Source organism: Podarcis melisellensis, assembly GCF_964234715.1.
Source record: "Podarcis melisellensis genome assembly, chromosome: 8".
Taxonomy (NCBI): Eukaryota; Metazoa; Chordata; class Lepidosauria; order Squamata; family Lacertidae; genus Podarcis; species Podarcis melisellensis.
Genome location: NC_138540.1, coordinates 89,438,856 through 89,460,859, shown reverse-complemented (window position 1 = coordinate 89,460,859; position 22,004 = coordinate 89,438,856). Strand labels below are relative to the sequence as shown.

At 47.6% G+C, this 22,004-nt stretch overlaps 1 protein-coding gene across 2 annotated transcripts in view; it reads right to left on the bottom strand.

Moving 5' to 3' along the window:
- The window catches only part of DLL3 (delta like canonical Notch ligand 3), a 156,301-nt gene that overhangs the window by 97,074 nt on the left and 37,223 nt on the right, over positions 1–22,004 (bottom strand). For both annotated transcript variants that reach the window (XM_081922099.1, XM_081922100.1), the window contains one exon: positions 1,015–1,231. In XM_081922099.1, the coding sequence (XP_081778225.1) occupies positions 1,015–1,231 (217 nt within the window). The remainder of the gene's footprint in view (positions 1–1,014; positions 1,232–22,004) is intronic.

The following is a 22,004-nucleotide window of genomic DNA, read 5'->3' as shown; positions in this document are numbered from 1 at the left end:
TTCAAATCCCTGCGACGGGGTGAGCTCCTGTTGCTCGGTTCCTGCTCCTGCCAACCTAGCAGTTCGAAAGCACGTCAAAGTGCAAGTAGATAAATAGGTACTGCTCTAGCGGGAAGGTAAACGGTGTTTCCGTGCGCTGCTCTGGTTCTCCAGAAGTGGCTTAGTCATGCTGGACACGTGACCCAGATGCTGTACTCTGGCACCCTCAGCCAATAAAGCTAGATGAGCGCTGCAACCCCAGCGTTGTCCGTGACTGGACCTAATGCTCAGGGGTACCTTTACCTTTAAGGAACCTCAACATACATTTTGGTAATCCAGCAGGATAGCTCTGAAAAGCCAATTTGTAACCTTTCGCCTTTTAACAATAAATTAACAAATGCTTTCTTAACTGCAAACTACTTCACTAGGGTTTCTGTACCAAAAAGCTATGGACACTTTTGACACAATAGTATGCAGATATGGGAAATGTCTACACAAATATAAAGAGATTTACCATTACAGTGGTGCCTCGCAAAACGAAATTAATCCGTTCCGCGAGTCTCTCCGTCTTGCGGTTTTTTTGTCTTGCAAAGCACGGCTATCAGCGGCTTAGCGGCTTTAAGAAAAAGGAAAAAAACTCACAAGAACTCGCAAGACGTTTCATCTTGCGAAGCAAGCCCATAGGGAAATTCGTTTAGCGAAGCGACGCGAAAACCGAAAAACCCTTTCGTCTTGCCCGTTTTTCGTTTTGCGAGGCATTCGTCTTGTGGGGCACCACTGTACAGGTCCCTCCTAAAGTACCCTGCAAAGTTTTGTGAAACCTAGACTACTGGACATTCTTTAAAACCTTACAACACCTGTAGTCTTCTGTGCTAGATAAATGAAACCTTGCTTAAGACACAGTAAGATTCACCTCTTAAAAGTATGTGCTTAAAAAAAAAACCTACTGCATTTGTGGATACAGTACTCAAAATCCAAATTAGGATCGCCATAATTAGTGCAATGAAACACTGCGGAGAGGAAAGGAACACTTACTGTTCAAACACGGGTTATTACTGCACCGGTCTATCTTCTTCTCACAGTTGGAACCGTGGTAATTCACTGGGCAGTGGCAAGTGTAGCCGCCAATCCGTTTCTCCACACAAGTCCCGCCATTGAAACAAGGCCCATCGGCGCAGGTCATAGCACTGACTTCGCAGTTCTTGCCGTAGAAACCTTGAGGGCAGGTGCATTTGTAGTCATTCTCCAAGTCCTGCAAGATAAGGACAGTCGAGTGATTAGGCCTTTTTGCCCAGGATGAAAGAGGCTGAGGCACAATCCACTGAGGTTGTCTCCTGTGTAAGACCATCGGAAAGGGGAGATTGAATCATAGAATCATCGAGTTGGAAGAGACCACAAGGGCCATCGAGTCCAAGCCCCTGCCAAGCAGGAAACACCATCAGAGCACTCCTGACATATGGTTGTCAAGCCTCTGCTTAAAGACCTCCAAAGAAGGAGACTCCACCACACTCCTTGGCAGCAAATTCCACTGTCAAACAGCTCTTACTGTCAGGAAGTTCTTCCTAATGTTTAGGTGGAATCTTCTTTCTTGTCGTTTGGATCCATTGCTCCGTGTCCGCTTCTCTGGAGCAGCAGAAAACAACCTCTCTCCCTCCTCTATGTGACATCCTTTTATATATTTGAACATGGCTATCCTATCACCCCTTAACCTCCTCTTCTCCAGGCTAAACATGCCCAGCTCCCTTAGCCGTTCCTCATAAGGCATCGTTTCCAGGCCTTTGACCATTTTGGTTGCCCTCCTCTGGACACGTTCCAGTTTGTCAGCGTCCTTCTTGAACTGTGGTGCCCAGAACTGGACACAGTACTCCAGGTGAGGTCTGACCAGAGCAGAATACAGTGGCACTATTACTTCCCTTGATCTAGATGCTATACTCCTATTGATGCAGCCCAGAATTGCATTGACCCGGTCCCAGATAGATTGAAATGCTTGCTTTACGGTTACCTTTCCTCTTGACTCTTTTCCTTGTGTGTTTTTGTCTCTTAGTTTATAAGAGCCCAGCTCATGTTTTCAGGAGACAGACAATACATTGGTACCTCAGTTTACAAACTTAATCCATTCCGGAAGTCCATTCTTAAACCGAAACTGTTCTTAAACTGAGGTGCACTTTCCCTAATGAGGCTTCCCGCCACCAGTGCCCTTCCACCATTCGGATTCTGTTCTTAGACTGACGTAAAGTTCGCAATCCGGGACACTACTTCCGGTTTTGTGGAGTTCGTAAACCGAATGGTTCGTAAACAGGACTGTTCTTAAACCAAGGTACCACTGTACTCAACATCAAAAAAACGAAGATCATGACCACTGGTCCCATCACCTCCTAGCAAATAGAAGGGGAAGAAATGGAGGCAGTGAGAGATTTTACTTTCTTGGGCTCCATGATCACTGCAGATGGTGACAGCAGCCACGAAATTAAAAGACGCCTGCTTCTTGGGAGAAAAGCAATGACAAACCTAGACAGCATCTTAAAAAGCAGAGACATCACCTTGCCTACAAAGGTCCGTATAGTTCAAGGTATGGTTTTCCCAGTAGTGATGTATGGAAGTGAGAGCAGGACCATAAAGAAGGCTGATCGCCGAAGAATGGATGCTTTTGAATTCTGGTGCTGGAGGAGACTCTTGAGAGTCCCGTGGACTGCAAGAAGATCCAACCTCTCCATTCTGAAGGAAATCAGCCCTGAGTGCTCACTGGAAGGACAGATCCTGAAGCTGAGGCTCCAAGACTTTGGCCACCTCATGAGAAGACTCCCTGGAAAAGACCCTGATGTTGGGAAAGATGGAGGGCACAAGGAGAAGGGGACGGCAGAGGACGAGATGGTGGGACAGTGTTCTTGAAGCTACCAGCATGAGGGAGGCAGTGGAAGACAGGAGGGCCTGGCATGCTCTGGTCCAGGGGATCATAAAGAGTCAAACACGACTAAATGACTAAACAACAACAACCACTTAAAATCTTTAAAATAGTATAAAAATACAATTAAAAAATTGTGTGTGTTTCATTGGAGTTTGCACAGGAGATATTCCCAGTGGCTCATGTCCCACTGTGTTCAGACCCTAATCCCCTGCAGTTGTGCATCTCACATATAATCAATACAAAAGACATACCTCTCATGTGTTTTAAATAGGGTTTACATTTTGATCACATTCTCACATTTAAGCTCCAAGCAGAACCAGCTGATCATTATGTTAGCTTGGTCTCATCAGTTCAGCTCCTGAAAAGTGTACTTAACATTATAAATGCTCCAGCTCAAGGGTTGCCAACCCAGGGGTGCCTTCCAGATGTTGTTGGGCCCTAGTTCCCACCATCCTTGAGGCAAAATCCTGGGGGTGTGCAACCTGGCCTCCCTGGCAGGTGCCAGCTTCCATAAGGATCCCCTCCCTGGCACAGGTGGCAGAGCAGCCAAGGCCCACAGTGAGCAGGCACGTACAGAGGGAGGCAGGCAAGGGGCAACCCCAGTGCAGCACGGCCCAGCACTCCTCTCTGCAGGTGTGTTTGTGGGGGGGTATCCACCAAGTGCCGTGTCAGCTGGCTGGGCTCCCCCTTGCGTGGGCAGACAGGCAGTGCAGCATGGCACAGCTTGGCTCCAGTGGGGGGTGCCCTAGTGGCATCAGTGGCTTGCCCGCCCTAGGCACCAGCAACCCACACTATGCCACTGTCCTTGATCATTGGCCATGATGGTTGCAGCTGATGGGAGTTGGAGTCTCATAATATCTGGACTACATCAGTAGTGATGTATGGAAGTGAGAGCTGGACCATCAAGAAGGCTGATCGCTGAAGAATGGATGCTTTGGAATTCTGGTGCTGGAGGAGACTCAAGAGTCCCATGGACTGCAAGAAGATCAAACCTCTCCATTCTGAAGGAAATCAGCCCCGAGTGCTCACTGGAAGGACAGATCCTGAATCTGAGGCTCCAAGACTTTGGCCACCTCATGAGAAGAGAAGACTCCCTAGAAAAGACCCTGATGCTGGGGAAAATGGAGGGCACAAGGAGAAGGGAACAACAGAGGACGAGATGGTGGAACAGTGTTCTCAAAGCTACCAGCATGAGTTTGACCCAACTGCGGGAGGCAGTGGAAGACAGGAGGGCCTGGCGTGCTCTGGTCCAGGGGGTCACAAAGAGTCGGACACGACTAAACAACTAAACAACAACAATATCTGGACAGCTCCATGTTGGCTAGCCCTGTTCCAGCTAAAGCACTTTCAAGGATAGAAGGAATGAAAGACACCTTGGACTTATAGCTAATCTTTCACTTCATTTTACTTGCAGAGGAGCCTTGCTTTGGTTAGACTTGATTTGGTCAAAGCATTTCAGGTCTTGCAAGGCTTAATGATGAATGCTCTTGGCTTAGAAAAACCTAAAGGTCATAGGTCTTTAGACCGAAACAAAAGTTCAATACAGGTTCCCTTCATATGTAGCAGTTTATAGATCTGACCTCATATTGCAAGTTACCCTAGGTCAGTGCTGGCGAACCTATGGTACGCGTGCCAGAGCCGGCACTCAGAGCCCTCTCTGTGGGCACACACACCGTCACCCCAGCACAGAGCTGGCAGAAGGCGAAGGTGGCACGCTGAGTCCTCAGCTCAACTTGGGCAGCCAGAGCACCATGTGCATAGCGGGTCAGCATAGGAAACTGCGTGGCAGGGGTGGGATGCGATGCCCTTCAGGGCACTGACTCTCTCCAAAATGGGGGTCTCAGCTATTCTTTGGCCTGAGTTCATTGCACCCAATTGCATGGAGGCTTCCGGAGCATATTGTGGCAATTAGTATTTTGTGCAAGCCGGTGGCGAAATACCACTGGCAATGATTATGGCGGGCCCTCAGTTTCGGATGCTGCGCAAGCAGGACAGTAAAGAGCCGAAATCCCCAAATTGGCCGGTTTGCTGCAGCGCCTTTAGGGCTCCTTTTGCTCAGGCGCTCTGCACGGGATGCTCAGACCAAGAAGGCGGCCTTGTGGCCAGGGAGGTGCAAAGGGAAGGGCCGGGTGAGGCATTGGTCTCATTTGGATATGTGATGTAGGCACTCATGTTGTTTTTAGAGGCTGGGCGTGGATCCTGGGACTTGTGTCCAAGTAGAAGTGCCTCAGATGGGGCATCAAGGGGTGCAAAACGGAGCCACAACTTCCAGGGTGCACGTTTTCCCTTGGGGAGCCTCCACTGTGGGTGGGGAGGGTGTAGTGCTCTGCACACGTTCAGAAACATGCTACCGCATTGGTGGGCTGCCGAGAGTTCCGCGCAGCCACCTCCCTCCTCCCCCTGCTGTGAGGTTGAGGCTTTACACACCCTGCGTAGGGGGCGGTCGGGACTGGGCGATGGAATGGGGCTAGCATGTGGGGCAGCACCTGGTGGTGCGATGGGGAGGAGCCGCTCTGCACATGCTCAGAGGGCCATGCCAAGAATGCTTGCTTGCTTGGGCTGGAGCTTAAAAGCTCAGGGAATCCTTAACGTGTGGAATTCTCTGCCAAATATTTTTAAGCCAATGAAAGAACTTGGGATTACTTTCCTTACTTTGTCTGGATCATCTTAATGCAAACTTTTACCTTCCAATAAAAAGTTGTTTGTATCATTGAAAGCTCTGTTGCTGCGTTTTTCTTTTAAGACAAAAGATGTTAATGTATGAGTTGTTTTTTCTAAACTAAAATCTCAGTATTCAGGTTTAATTGCCGTGTTGGCACTTTGCGATAAATAAGTGGGTTTTGGGTTGCAGTTTGGGCACTCGGTCTCTAAAAGGTTCGCCACCACTGCCCTAGGTGTACAGATTGTGACCATCAGGCATATTGGCACAAGACTGAGTCACAGTGCTACTACAATACAGCTAGTGCCACTCATCCAATGGCATGCCTCTTTAAAATGTCATAAAAAGCCCTTAAGTTTAAAAGGATCAGTCTAAAGTAGAGCCTAGAAAAGCATCTCTGCACAAGGGCATTTACAGTGAGAGATTCAGGCTCAGCTCTGCATCTCGTGGACCAGTTTGATTCCTTTTGGCAGCTCAGAGATGAGCACGTGCTGGAGAAGAGCAGTCTTCTAAGCCTGTACAGAGCCCTGAATACTTACCACTGACACTCCATACAGTTAGAGAGAGGTGGGCAGGACTTCTCAGCCTTTTCAATTGTCTTTTCCATTTGTGTTTTGCTCTTGTGGGCCCTGTCTTAGGCCAAGGCAACAGGCAATCCGAAACACCAGCATCAGCACTGACTGGCAATAGTTCTCTAGGATCTTAACTTTTTCAAATGGAATTACTTCCGGGGGGAGAAGGTAAAAACCATTTATTAATTTCTGAGAATGGGGGCATTAATCCTTCTCAGATGACTGCTCTACCTCTGAAGCCTCCTCACTCTCACCACTCCTTGATGTACTGGGGGAAGATGCGCCTTGAAATTATATTCAGCAACAATGGGAGAAGCATTCTGCACATGATCACCACCACATTAAACGGCAGAGTAGTGGTATTTAAACACCCCAAGCGCAAGTCTTGGAGACCATTATCTCAAGGCACACCACACTGCGCAAACCAAAGGCATTATAAATATAACCTGTTTCTGATTACATGTAACCACCCTAGTCCACTCCAGTCTAGAAGATCTTCACTTTAAAATGTGTGTAAACACAGGAAGAGTGTCAAACAGAGCTACAAGACAGCCATGAGGATAATGCAGAATCAGTTTCCTCCCATAAAATTAACTGGGGTCATGGAAGGTCTTGAGACCTGTTTTAAATTGTGGTAATGGTAGAATCCCCTTCATGGCCACTGGGCCCATCACCTCCTGGCATATAGAAGGGGAAGAAATGGAGGCAGTGAGAGATTTTACTTTCTTGGGCTCCATGATCACTGCAGATGGTGACAGCAGCCACGAAATTAAAAGACGCCTGCTTCTTGGGAGAAAAGCAATGGCAAACCTAGACAGCATTTTAAAAAGCAGAGACATCACCTTGCCAACAAAGGTCCGTATAGTTCAAGGTATGGTTTTCCCAGTAGTGATATATGGAAGTGAGAGCTGGACCATCAAGAAGGCTGATCGCCGAAGAATGGATGCTTTTGAATTCTGGGCGGCTTCCAACTGAATATTAAAAACTCTGGGCGGCTTCCAACTGAATATTAAAAACAGTACAGCGTCAGACATTAAAAACTTCCCTAAAGAAGGCTGATCGCCGAAGAATGGATGCTTTTGAATTCTGGTGCTGGAGGAGACACTTGAGAGTCCCATGGACTGCAAGAAGATCAAACCTCTCCATTCTGAAGGAAATCAGCCCTGAGTGCTCACTGGAAGGACAGATCCTGAAGCTGAGGCTCCAAGACTTTGGCCACCTCAGGAGAAGAGAAGACTCCTTGGAAAAGACCCTGATGCTGGGAAAGATGGAGGGCACAAGGAGAAGGGGACAACGGAGGACGAGATGGTGGGACAGTGTTCTCGAAGCTACCAGCATGAGTTTGACCAAACGGCAGGAGGCAGTGGAAGACAGGAGGGCCTGGCGTGCTCTGGTCCAGGGGGTCACAAAGAGGCGGACATGACTAAATGACTAAACAACAACAAAAATGGTAGAATGGTCTCCAGGGAGCTTGACTGAGCTGCTGTCTATTATCTAAGACAAATTATTTTCACCAGTACTGAGACTGAACAAATGAAGAAAGATGAAGCTTCTCTGCTCAGAGAGCTACATTGCAAAATGGAATTTTAAATCAGGTGGTACTTTGAACAATTGTGCTACTCAATGTAACACATTAGCACATGTTCACATGGAGACAGGCATGAAATGGGAGAAACACAATTAGGTGAGCGGTAAGTAGAGAGATTATCCAAAAATCTTGCATTACTAACACCATGAGAAGCTTGCACATGTTAAAGTATCTTCCAATCCATTTTTTTTTACATTATATTGAAACATACGCCATACTAATTATGCATAGCCTAAAAGTCAACAACTGGTAGGCTTTTGAGCCAAACCTGACATCTCTCACTTGCTACATCTTTCTCCCTCCAAGCTACTAGAAAAGCTCAAGAGGATAGGGGGTGGACAGCAAGAGACCGAGAAAGAGGAGGGAGCCCCTATTTCTCACTGACGCATTTCCATTTCATCTTTGCATTTGTCTCCCTGAGCTGTCATCTTTGGAAAGCCAATAGGAATGGAGTTGAAAGTACCAGAAAGAGAAGCAAACCTCCTTTGCCCGTGCACCTGTTCCCTCAGACAACGCTTTCAGCAAATCTGTCCCCACTAAATGGCCACCTGGGAAGGGAACATGGCCAACTGACTTCTTCTTTAGGTCTGTCAATAAAATATATCGCTCAGCATGGATATAAATGGACTGAAGTTACAAGCAAAATTATTAGCTCTAATATGAGTGAAGGAAGTCTTTCATGAACAGGATCATCAGGTTGCTGGAATAAAGTTTTGGATTTTAAAAAGTAGAATTGGCTACATGCAGCAATACTGGGGACCATTATGACATCTGAAAGCACAGGGTGCATCTATATAGCTCTTCACCTTCTCGTACATACTGCCAGGGACAAGAGATGCATCTCTGGGGAAGACTAAGCTGGTTCCTTTGAGTATTGGAGACAACCATGAAGTTATTAAACAAGCAAAGTAAACATTCAACCATCCAGAGTCAGCACTTTGGGTCTACAGTCATTGCAACCAACCACCCGGGTCCAGGAGTTTTCTGGGGGGAGGCGGGGAATGAAGTGCCCTGGACAATCAGAAGAGAGCAACTGAATTTGGAAGTTTTAAGGATACAAATGTAATTATATGCGTACTTAATTGGGGCACGTCTCATGGAATTTAGTTGGACTTTCTTCTAAGCAAACATCCATAGTTTCATAAATGTCCTGCTTCACAGAAGGTAGGTGGGCAGCAGGCCCTATTATGTTTACGCCACTTGCAACATGCACACTTAATACTTATGTTTCTTTCTTGAATACTGAAGTTCTAGGTAAATGCCCAGTCCCTCCAGAATCAGAACTGTAGAGTTGGACGGTACTGGTCACCTAGTGCAGTTCCCTGCAATGCAGGAATCACACCACCTTCCGAAGGAGGCCATTCCATTGTCCATCACCTCTTACTGTCAGAAAGTTCTTCCTGATGTTGAGTCGGAATCTTCTTTCTTGTAACTCGAAGCCATGGGTTCGAGTCCTGCCCTCCAGAGCAGGAGAAAACAAGCTTGCTTCATCTTCCATGTGACAGCCCTTGAGATATTTGAAGATGGCTCTCATATCTCCTCTCAGTCTCCTCTTTTCCAAGATAAACACACCCAACTCCCTCAACCTTTCCTCATAAGGATTGGCTTCCAGACCCTTGATCGTATTGCTCACCCTGATCTGCACATGTTCCAGCTTGTCAATATCTTTCTTAAATTGTGGCACCCAGAACTGGACACAGTACTCCAGGTGTGGTCTGTCCAAGGCAGAATAGAGCGGGACTATTACTTCCCTTGATTGGACCACTAGACTTCTGTTGATGCAACCTAGAATAGCATTCACATTTTTTGCTGCTGCATCACACTCTTGACTCATGTTAAGCTTGTGGTCTGCTAAGACCCCTAGATCAGCTTTTCTCAACCTGTGGGTCCCCAGGTGTTGTTGAACTACAACTCCCATCACCCCTAGCTAGCAAGGCCAGAGCTCAGGAATGATGGGAGTTGTAGTCCAACAACATCTGGGGACCCACAGGTTGAGAACCACTACCCTAGATCCTTTTCACATGTATTACTGGCAAGCCAGGTGTCTCCCATCTTATATTTGTGCAGCTGGGTCTTCCTGCCTAGCTTTATAACCTTCTGTTAGTCCCTCTTGAAATTCATTTTGTTAGTCTGGACCCAGTTTTCCAATTTGTTAAGGTCATATTGAATCCCTATTCTTTCTTCCGCTGCATTAGTTACCCTTCCCAGTATGGTGCCATCTGCAAATTTGATGAGCATCCCCTCAATTCCTTTGTCCAAGTCGTTTATAAAGACATTGAACAATAATGGGCCTGGAAGATAACACAGCACCCCATTTTTCTCTTTTTTCCAGGATGACAAGGAACCATTAGTGAGCACTCTTTAGGTTCGGTCAACCCGCTACAAAACCACCTAGCTGCTAGCTCACATTTGGCCTGTCCAGCTCACATTATATCAGCTTCTCTGCAAGACTATCATAGGGGACTTTGTCAAAAGCCTTACGTATACTGGCATCATTCTGGCCATGCCTTCAGTCTTTGCCTCTTACCTTATTCTACTGCTTGTGTTCAAAACCCGTTCCAGCAGTACTTAGCCAAACCTGTTTCAGCAGCGCTTATCCATTCATCAACTGTCTTTTGCCATTCCTTCATGACTGTAAGGACATTTTCTTGAAGCTGATAAAACTCCAGTTTCCTCTTCTGCATTCATGTTCTTCTGCATGCTTCAAATGACAATATTTTTATCCATACTCATAAAGGTAAAGGGACCTCTGACCATTAGGTCCAGTCGCAGCCAACTCTGGGCTTGTGGCGCTCACCTCGCTTTATTGGCCAAGGGAGCCGGCGTAAAGCTTCCGGGTCATGTGGCCAGCATGACTAAGCCGCTTCTGGCGAACCAGAGCAGCGCACGGAAATGGCATTTACCTTCCCGCCGGAAGTGCTTTCGGACTGCTAGGTTGGCAGGAGCAGGGACTGAGCAACAGGAGCTCACCCCGTCGCGGGGATTCAAACCGCCGACCTTCTGATTGGCAAGTCCTAGGCTCTGTGGTTTAACCCACAGAGCCACCCATGTCCCTATCCGTCCTCATAGTCAGTCGCTTAAGCAGAGTATATTTAATTCCTCTTGACCTTCAACTCCTCAGATTTCTAAAACTTGCTGCTTGTATCTTCACAATCTAAACCCCAGCCCTTCCTCTGTGGACATCACTCTTTTGATCATGGTTATTTTTCATCTGGACTCTCTGATCTCTGCCCTATTTCTCATTCCAGTCTTTATTCTTCTGGTTGGTTTGCTCATTCTACCTGTTCTTTCAACCATCTCTTTCCTTTCTTCACCCCATCTCTATCTACATCAGCTTCTTTATCTTATTTGCACTCACCCAAAAGTTGCTTTTATGTCTTTAACATTCTTGTACTCTATGAATTCCGTCTTCCCTTCATCCTGCTGCTTTCAATCTTTTTGTTATCTGTTCTTCTCTGTAGAATATCCATTTTCTATTCTGGTGCTTTACTCATGGAATTTGTGACACTTCTTTAGCACCTTCAGTCTTACCTTTTATGTAATACCTGGGCTTTTTCTTCGTCATCTCTCCCAGTTCAGCCCCCATTTTTATTTTCTACCTCCAGAGCCTCCTCTTGTGCACCAGCTGGGCTGAGTTCAACGATAGAAACCAAGTGCAAGTTTGTATATAAAGTTTCTAAATATGCCTTACATGGACAGTCCTCGTCCTTTACATCAGGGGTCAGCAATGCCTGGGCTGGATTGGTCCCACGGAGATCCCTCCGTGGGCTGGGTCATGCGCGTGCCTGTGTTTTTGGGCATCTGCACATGCGCAGGTGCAATTTCTGGTGTTGCGGAAGCAAGTCCCCGCACCATGCTGCATGGGTTTAGCGCAGCACGCAAGTGGGCAACTCAGTTCGGGGGTGGCTCAGGGGCAGCTTCCGGTCCATGGGCCTTAGGTTGGTGACCCCTGGTTTACGGGGTGCATGTGTAAGTAATGGGGCTAGAGAAGCCTTATCCTAAATGTTCCTCTAACGAAAGCTTAGCCAGAGCTGTCTTTCCCATTGGGCTTACTGCCGTGTTGCACCAGGGTGCTGGCCTCTCAGGGGTGCTCCAGCGAGTGGGGGAGCTGTGTGGCTTTGCTGGCGGCCTCCCCTTTCCCTGCACACCCGCCAGCTGTGCCCTGTCAACCATATGGCTGGAAGGCGTGCAGCCTGCCTCCCAAGCCTCCGCGGGAGGAGAGCGATGCCCGCAGAGGCTTGGGGAAAGGTCGACAACTCTGGGAAAGGGGGGGCACTGGAGGGATCTTTGAACCACCTGATATGCTTAAGACGGCCCTGAGCTTAACTAACTGGTCAATTGATTGAAACTTGTTAGGAGGCAATATATATGCTCCCAGGCAACCTCAGCTTCATCCATATAATGAAACCTCAGCTAGGTGTAATAACAATCTTGGCGCAATAGACTCAGCCACAACAGAGACTGAAACTCCCTCACTGTGGGAACTTCTACGCTACCAATGTCACCTGTCTAAATAAACAGCAGAGAGAAGATTTAGCAGAACTGACACATTGGAAAAGGATGTTTCAGCCTTAAATGCCATAATTGGTAAACTGGACACAGGAATTCTGATTTCTGCTAGGGCTTATCTGCAGGGTTGCAAAGAAATTGAAGTTGTGATGGCTTGTAGGTACATCAAGAGAAGGATAGGTCTGAGTTCACTAAGGCTCTATCAGATTCAGTAGCCAAACAATTAAATGACATCTATCAATATTGATAGATGTTAAATATTGATTTAATTTGATATTGATCACGAAATTAAAAGACGCCTGCTCCTTGGGAGAAAGGCGATGACAAACCTAGACAGCATCTTAAAAAGCAGAGACATCACCTTGCCAACAAAGGTCCGTATAGTTCAAGCTCTGGTTTTCCCAGTAGTGATGTATGGAAGTGAGAGCTGGACCATAAATAATAATTTATAATAATAATTTATTATTTATACCCCGCCCATCTGGCTGGGTTTCCCCAGCCACTCTGGGCGGCTTCCAACTGAATATTGAAAACAGTACAGCGTCAGACATTAAAAGCTTCCCTAAAGAAGGCTGATCGCCGAAGAATGGATGCTTTTGAATTCTGGTCCTGGAGGAGACTCTTGAGAGTCCCATGGACTGCAAGAAGATCAAACCTCTCCATTCTGAAGGAAATCAGCCCTGAGTGCTCACTGGAAGGACAGATCCTGAAGCTGAGGCTCCAAGACTTTGGCCACCTCATGAGAAGAGAAGACTCCCTGGAAAAGACCCTGATGTTGGGAAAGATGGAGGGCACAAGGAGAAGGGGACGACAGAGGACGAGATGGTGGGACAGTGTTCTCAAAGCTACCAGCATGAGTTTGACCAAACTGCGGGAGGCAGTGGAAGACAGGAGTGCCTGGCGTGCTCTGGTCCAGGGGGTCACAAAGAGTCAGACATGACTAAACGACTAAACAACAACAACATCAACATTGGAACTTTAACTCTGCTTTTACCTGCTTTTACACCAATATAAATGCTCAAGAGATGAAGTTGTTTTCCATTCTCAACTTAACCCCTTCAGATCCAAGGCGACTGATAGTGGATGAGTATGCTGATAACCCACTTGCTACCTTCCAAGGAAATGATATTGGTCTGTCACCTACCCTAATTTGTTCAAGTCTCAATCTTGCAATGGAACTCTGGAGGCTGCCGGTCAGCACTCCACGTTTCCTGCTCTACCGCACAGACAAGAGGAAAAGGCAATGAACAATGAATTAATGAGCATAGCTGGAAAAATAGTGCATGGAGAAGATAGAGGTTGCCATATGTTCTACAGGTGGTCACCCATAACTGGCCAGTGAAGAAACCCAGCAGAATAATGAAAACAGAATCTGAACTGCAAACAGAAATTCAAGCCATTGTAGGTGCTTCCTTGGATTTAGGAAATCGTTTACATTGTCTTCTTCTTCTTTGGAGATCACTGGTAGCCGACTAAGATTGCCTTCCATGAATATGGTCCGTAAGTGACTGTGGAGGCCATTTCTAGATCCACATAACCTTCCACAGTGGGGACATTGATTTCTGGGCAGGAGTTGATCACGGTGTGGATTTGCCAAGCGTGCCTTCCTCTTAGCACGTTTCTCCCTTGCATCCTGAGTTCGAGTGTCTTCAAAGCCCAGGACACCTTTGGGAAAGGCTGTTCTCCAATTGGAGCGCTCGCAGGCCAGTGTTTCCCAGTTGTCGGTGTTTATACTACATTTTTAAAGATTTGCCTTAAGTCTTTGAACCTCTTTTGTTGACCACCAGCATTACGCTTTCCATTTTAAAGTTCGGAATAGAGTAGTTGCTTTGGAAGACGATCCTCAGGCACCCACACAACATGACCAGTCCAACGAAGTTGATGTTGAAGAATCATTGTTTCAACACTGGTGATCTTTGCTTCTTCCATCACGCTGGTATTAGTTCGCCTGTCTTCCCAAGTGATGTGTAAAAATTTTTGGAGACACCGTTGATGGTATCTTTCAAGGTTTACATTGTAAATACCTGTCTAATTATAACCAGAGTGGCAGTGTTGAACTAACCTTTTAGGATCCTGATGTATGGGATAATGTCAAGGGCTGGCTGGACACAGAAGAATGGTGGGAGGCAACCAGCTGGAGAACCCTCAAGGGATGGAGGCTCAGAGCCCGGAGATTGGTGGCAAGACAGCAATTTGTGGTCAGAGGGAGAAGCCTGGGAGAAGGTGGTGTCAGAAGCTGAAGAGGTAATGGGGTTTAGAAAGCAGGAAGAGTCTGTGGCAGACAGAATTCCAGAATCAGAAGTAGAAGCAGAAGAGGAAAGAAGCCAAGAGGCAGATATGATTCACGCTGGTGAAGAAGCCAGGATGTCTCTCTCCCACCCCACCGCGCGCTGCAAAGAGCTACGCTCCCCACTGGTCTCCTAGAACCAGGAGAGATATGAAGAGGAGCAAAAACAGAGATGGCAGCAGCGTCTCAGACTGCATGGGAAGCACCCAAGACAGGTGGAAACTTAGGCAGCTGTGGGAAGGTGGAGACCTTTAAACTCCACAGCTGCCTCCTAGAGGCAAGATCTACCAAGAAGAGTTGCTGTGCTCAAGATTCCCAGCAATGCAGAGCAGACCTTGTTTCTTCTAATAAAGAGTTAACGTCACTTACTGTGTGTGATTTATTGCTGACCTGCTCTTGACACCCACTCCTGTCACATAAATGCATGATTAAATGAGGGGAAAATGTTTATAATATACTTTTAATCTACTTATGTAGATTAAAGGGCTAAAATTTACATAGAATCATAGAGCGGTATACAAATTTTATATTTTTAAAAATAAAAATAAAAAATGCTTTTATTGAGCTGCATTTCCAAGTGATGCCCACTGCAGTTTTGGATGGCCACCACAGCATGGTCCTGTACACAGACAGACATTTTATTTGTGGTCAACCTCAAGTGGTAGGCATCACTTATTATCTATTAGCCTTTCCAAGAGATCGCTTTCTGAAACCTTTGTTCCCATAAGCAAGCAGGTACACCCAGGGAGAAATTCTGTGCACGCACACACACAAGCATATAAAATAAAAATCAGGAAAAGGGAGTTAGATAAAATCACTATAAACTGTTGTGGTTAATCTTAAATCAAGACGGATTTCAATTTGCTGGTGACTCTGGTAACTTCTCTCTCTTACATCATGGATGTTAGCAAACTGGATTTTACAAAGGCAAAATAATATTAGAATTGGAGCCGTCAGCTGCACAAGGGAAACTCTTTTAATGCTCTGGAACTTGGCAAAGTCTTTTTTTATATTATGGATGTATGGTCTGTATTATTATACTAATACTATCATTTAATAAAAGTTTGTCATGGTCTTTGGCTAGAACAATAAATCTATGAACTGAATATAAAGCATCTAGCTGCTGTAAGCACAAGTGACAGGAGTAATTTACTCAAGAACTACTACTCTAAGATGCAGTGAAGATTAAAATTAAGGCACCTGGCTCTTTGTTTTGAATGTTACTGCTTTCTTGGTGTGGAAGAATCTGGTTATGCCCTTCGCAATATGGTACCTATTGCTGATATCTGTCTGTCTCGGGAGACAATGGAGGAAAGCACCTTTGGAGGTTAAACCATTGGAGAGTTACAGCGTCTGCTGCGGTTGTGGAGACCAATACAGGAGAGACATGTTTTGTTGCAGCTGGGGCAGATGAGGTGTGCAGTTGTGCTGCTGCAGAAGCACCATGGCATTTCTTCTTTCTGCACTCCTTCCAGCAGTCATTCCTCCCTCTGGTCACTGCTGTGGAAACATGACCTGTCTGCCTCCAGGCATTGTGGTTGTCTGCAAGGGATTCTCACACAGCAGAGTTGATGTTGCCAGCCTTCATGTCACATCTGCAGACATTTTTGTAACTCAGAGTCGGTCTGCCAATGGGCTTGGTGTCTGAAGTTGGCTCCCCATAGACCACATCCTTATGGATCCTGCCATCTTCCATTCTGTGGATAGGACCAGGTGTCCTGGTCCCGGGGGGGCGGGGGTTACCGTGAGGCATGGTCAGAGTCCGGTCCTGGGCCGAGGGTCTAGAGACTGTCCACCAAGGGGGAAGTGGGGTCCAAAGCAAGAAGCCGGGCGTGGTCAGGAACTCCGGAAAAACAGATCTGGGTGCTGGCAGAAACAGGTTTCCAACGTCGTTGCTCCCGCAACTTGAGACCGGGCTGACTGGCCTTTATCTTCTCTGAGGCCAGGGGCAGTCCCGGCCCACAGGTGACCCGCCTCTCCTGGCCTGGAGGCGAGCACAGCACTCCTCCTGGGAGAACCCAGTTCCCTCCGCCTCTCTGCCCTGAGCCTCTGCAGCTCAGGAGAGGCTGGAGGGTTACTGGACCCAGGAGCAGCTTCACCTTTCCCTGATGGGGCTGGGAGAGGCGCACCTGTAGGCAATGGGTCCTCAATCACCTCTGGAGCCAGAGTGGAATCACCTGGTGTCTGCTCCTGAGGATCCGGCACAGGTGCAGGCGCTTCAGATTCAAGCCCCTGCCCCGGCTCAGCCGGCCCTGGAGGCGGGGACTCCTGTGCAGGCTGGGACTCCTCAGGTTCAGATTCTGAATCAGATTCCCAGGCCATCACACCAGGGCAGCATAGACATCGCTGAGACAGGAGTGTGAAGAGGCTGGGAATTAGAGCACATCTTTGTTTGAGACTCTCTGATGCCCAACATCTTCCTGATACAGTACATGTGGAAAACACTGAGGCTTCACATCTGGCGGTTCTACATTGCCCATGACTCACTTCCATAAAAGAGTGTGCTCAACACTCAAGGATAGTAGACCTTCGTATTTGTACTGGATGTTAGTATCGCATTCTTCTCCCATACCCCTTTGGATAGCCAAGCCATTGCCGTAGCTTCCTTGCCGATACACTTTTCCAGCACTGGGAAGATTGCTGGTTATGGTAGACAAAAATCATCAACTACCTTAAGCATGGGATCACCAATGCTGAACGCATGGAGTGCTGGTGATGTCCTGACCGAGGATGTTGTTCTTTATCGGGCTGACGCTAAGGCCGATCTCCCTGCAGGTTTGGGCAAAACGGTTGATGAATCACTGTAGAGTTTCCTCAGAGTGCATTGTCAAGCTGCATCATCTGCAAACAATATCTCTTAGATATGGACCCGTCACACTTGAATTTATTATTTTGGACCATCACACTTTCGTCTTGATGCGGAAATGTGCGAGGTTGAACAGACCCCCGTTGCTCCTTGAATGAAAGTACACACCATCTTCCGAGAGCCAGTGTGGTGTAGTGGTTAAGAGCGGTAGTCTCGTAATCTGGGGAACCGGTTTTGCATCTCCGCTCCTCCACATGTAGCTGCTGGGTGACCTTGGGCCAGTCACACTTCTTTGAAGTCTCTCAGCCCCACTCAACTCACAGAGTGTTTGCTGTGGGGGAGGAAGGGAAAGGAGATTGTTAGCCGCTTTGAGACTCCTTAGGGTAGTGATAAAGCGGGATATCAAATCCAAACTCCTCCTCCTCCTCCTCCTCCTCCTCTTCTTCTTCCATTAAGCTGAAAGCATGTGACAGCACCAGGGAGAAGAATATGTCAAAGAGAACCACAGCAAAAACACAGCCTCTGCAGATGAGCTGTCACGGTCTGGTTCAGAGACGATCAAAATCCCGGCTGGGGACGTCGGGACCGGGGGCAAGATGGTGGGGTGGGAGCAGGAATGGGAGTCCAGAAGCCAGGAGTCAGAAAGCCAGGAGTCTGAGGGTCAGGAAGCAAGGAGTCACGAAGTCAGGGGTCCGAGGATCAAGAAGCAAGGAGTCAAGGAGTCAAACGCAGCAAGGCAGGGAATGTGTTGCTGTGGCAAAAAGCCAAAGGGAAAATGCTAACCTTATATCCCTTCCCGGCTCTTGCCACCAGGTACTGTGAGGCCTTGCCTCTTCAGAACAAACTTAGGAAGGCCCCAGTCTTGCAGAGTCCTATTGGTCACAGGGTCTGGCTCCTGCACGCACACCTGACATGAGCCATCATCCTGGATAATGCCATGCATGTTCTTGTAGAATGACACAATCATCTTGTGAAGCTTAGGTGGGCAAGGCCTTCACCAGGTCTATGAAGGCAACATGCAAGGGGCATCTCTGCTCTCAGCATGTCTCCTGCAGCTGAAACAACGATAAAGTTATGTTGTCTGTGGACCTCTGAGCTCCAAACTCACATTGCGACTCAGGATAGACAGATGCTGTTGGCGAGTGACTGCAACCTGTTGAGAACTACACAGGCAAAGACTTTACCGACAGTACTCAGCAAGAAGATTCCACAATATTTACAGCCACGGCAGTCACCTTCCTGTGTTCTTGTAGAGGGTCACAATGCTGGAGTTGCACATGTCATGTGGCATTGATCCTTGATCTCAATACTGCAAGGAGCTGCTGTGGAGATATGTCATAAGGGAGGGACTGAAGCAGGCTTTCAGCATTTCTGTTAGGATTCCCTCCTGTCCTGGGGTTTTAACACATGCCTGAGAGTTGATGGTGTCCTTCAGCTTGTCAAGGGAGGGACATTCAGGACAGGTAGTCTGGATGCTGTCAGTTGCTGTGTCAGAGACCATGTTTATCTGTGAGCACTGTTTTTCATAGGACGCGGGTGGCGCTGTGGGATAAACCACAGAGCCTAGGACTTGCTGATCAGAAGGTTGGCGGTTCGAATTCCCGCGACGGGGTGAGCTCCCGTTGCTTGGTCCCTGCTCCTGCCAACCTAGCAATTCGAAAGCATTCCAGTGCAAGTAGATAAACAGGTACTGCTCCGGTGGGAAGGTAAACGGCGTTTCTGTGCGCTGCTCTGGTTTGCCAGAAGCGGCTTAGTCCTGCTGGCCACATGACCCGGAAGCTGTATGTTGGCTCCCTTGGCCAATAAAGCAAGATGGGCGCCACAACCCCAGAGTCGTCTGTGACTGGACCTAATGGTCAGGGGTCCCTTTACCTTTACTGTTCTCTGTGCTCTGCCCATCTCTTCATCTGCATACAGCAGCCTGTGATGATCTCGCCCGACAAGCTTTTCAGTGGTGCAGTTTTCCTGACTGTTGGTCAAAAGGCTTTCTTTGCACCTTCGTACCTTTTATAAGTGTTGCCAGTGTCAGCAGCAAGTCGAATGCTCTGGCACATCTTTAGCCTGTAGTCCTTGGCACATTGTCTGGCAATCTGTTGGGCATCGCTCCTTGCCTCTCTCGGTGCAGCAAGTGTCTTTCGGTGCAAGCTTGTCGTTCACAAGAGCCTCATCCTTAGCAGCGATAACAGGCAACATGTCCTTTATGCCGGCCTCAAACCAATTGTTGCTCTCTTTTGCCAGAGGAGGGGAAAGCTGTGTTTTGGTTGCCTCTTTGATGTGGCTCAACGTTATCCCTGAGGCAGTTCAGTGGGACTTGTCTGACGGAATCAGAGAAGCGTTCAAAGTTCAGCTGTGACTGTTCTGGCAGTGTTAATTCGAGGCTGCACTTTCTGCTTTGTGTTATGGGCTCTCTCTGGCTAGAGCTGAATCTTGCTCGCCACCAGGGAGTGATCCATGTTACAGTCAGCACTGTGGCAATTCCATTTAGTGCCAGTCGCCTGGTGACAAGCAAGTCCAGCTGGTGCTAGTGGCCTGACCTTGGATGTTTCCAGGGCTTGGTGTTTTGCCTTGGTAGGGAAGAATGTGTTTGTGATGCAGAGGCTGTGATGCAAGCACAGCTCAAGTGGCCTTTCTCTGTTGCCATTCATGCTGCCAGTACCAAAGGGGCCCCTGCAGTTGTCCCATGTGTGATGGTCGTACTCTGCAGAAGTATCCCTGCTTGTCACACAGGAGACCAGACTCCATGAGGAGGAATATGTATATTACAGTGGTACCTCAGGTTACATACGCTTCAGGTTACACAATCCGCTAACACAGAAATACTGCTTCAGGTTAAGAACTTTGCTTCAGGATGAGAACAGAAATCGTGCTCCTGCGGCGCAGCGGCAGCAGGAGGCCCCATTAGCTAAAGTGGTGCTTCAGGTAAAGAACCGTTTCAGGTTAAGAATGGACCTCTGGAACGAATTAAGTACTTAACCCGAGGTACCACTATATAGGCATATAATAGTTGAATTGGTGCTGGAGGAGACTCTGGAGAGTCCCATGGACTGCAAGAAGATCAAACCTCTCCATTCTGAAGGAAATCAGCCCTGAGTGCTCACTGGAAGGACAGATCCTGAAGCTGAGGCTCCAAGACTTTGGCCACTTCATGAGAAGAGAAGACTCCCTGGAAAAGACCCTGATGTTGGGAAAGATGGAGAGCACAAGGAGAAGGGGACGACGGAGGACGAGATGGTGGGACAGTGTTCTCGAAGCTATGAACATGAGTCTGACCAAACTGCGGGAGGCAGTGGAAGACCGGAGGGCCTGGCGTGCTCTGGTCCAGAGGGACACGAAGAGTCAGACACGACTAAACAACTAAACAACAACAACAATTGCTTAAATTGACTCCATTTAAAAGCAGTGCACCTGAAAGGGGTTAATTAAACCCACTTTTTAAAAAGTGAGAAGTATGGTTGATGTGTGTCTGGTTTTTGGAGTAAAAGTGACAGGCTAATGGGGGTGCTAAGCCTTCCAGAAAATGGCTTACCTCCTTAGCTTGTCTCACCAGGCACTTTTCTGTTCAGCTAATCTCCAGTGCTGGAAGTGAACTCTGCAAAGAGAACGGTGCTTTGTGTTTGGGGGCAGGGTGAGGCTGTAAGGAGATGTGTTGGGGAAGAGTGGTGTTGCTTCCCCTCATTCATGCACCCATTTACAGGTTCAGTCATGTCCTGGTGGCTTCATATAGGTGAACCAGCTCCAAGGGTTATAGTAAAGGTAAAGGGACCCCTGACCATTAGGTCCAGTTGTGACCGACTCTGGGGTTGCGGCGCTCATCTCGCTTTACTGGCCAAGGGAGCTGGCGTACAGCTTCTGGGTCATGTGGCCAGCAGGACTAAGGCGCTTCTGGTGAACCAGAGCAGCGCACGGAAACGCCATTTACCTTTCCCGCCGGAGTTGTATCTATTTATCTACTTGCACTTTGACGTGCTTTCGAACTGCTAGGTGGGCAGGAGCAGGGACCGAGCAATGGGAGCTCACCCCGTCGCGGGGATTTGAACCGCTGACCTTCTGATCGGCAAGTCCTAGGCTCTGTGGTTTAACCCACAGCGCCACCCACGTCCCAAGGGTTATAGTACCATACTGCAAAAAATAAAGGATAGCTCTGTCATTAGAATACACCCCTCCTAGAAAAATGCAATAAGGTTTATTTTCTTCTCTTTGCCCTCCTTCCTCTCCACCTTCCCCAGAGTGACCAGATATAAAGGAAGACAGCAGGGCTCTTGTAACATGAATAGCAGTGTAGAAGCAGAAAGTTTTAGAAGATGTGGCTTCTCGTGTTCTCCCTATTTCATGCTGCACTTCTTCTGTCAATAACAGACAGGGATACTAGCAGTGACACTGCCATTTTGACAAACTTGCCGGTACTCAGTGGATGGGTACAGCAAAGTGGCTAAAGGACCGAGTTACAAATAAAAGCAACCCCAATTCAAATCTCATCCCTGCTACAAACTCATTTGGTGTTCTAGCCTCTGCATCCTCAGTTGCCTCAGTTACAATATAGGGATAATAATTACACCCTACCTTACAAGGGTAAGGTGGTGAGGATTATTCAGATATATTAAATGTTCTGAATATTCTAAAGTGTGGTATTTTTGTTTTGAACATCAGACTCCACTGTGTTCATATTCACAGTCTGCTTTGGTGCCCCCTGGGCACAGAG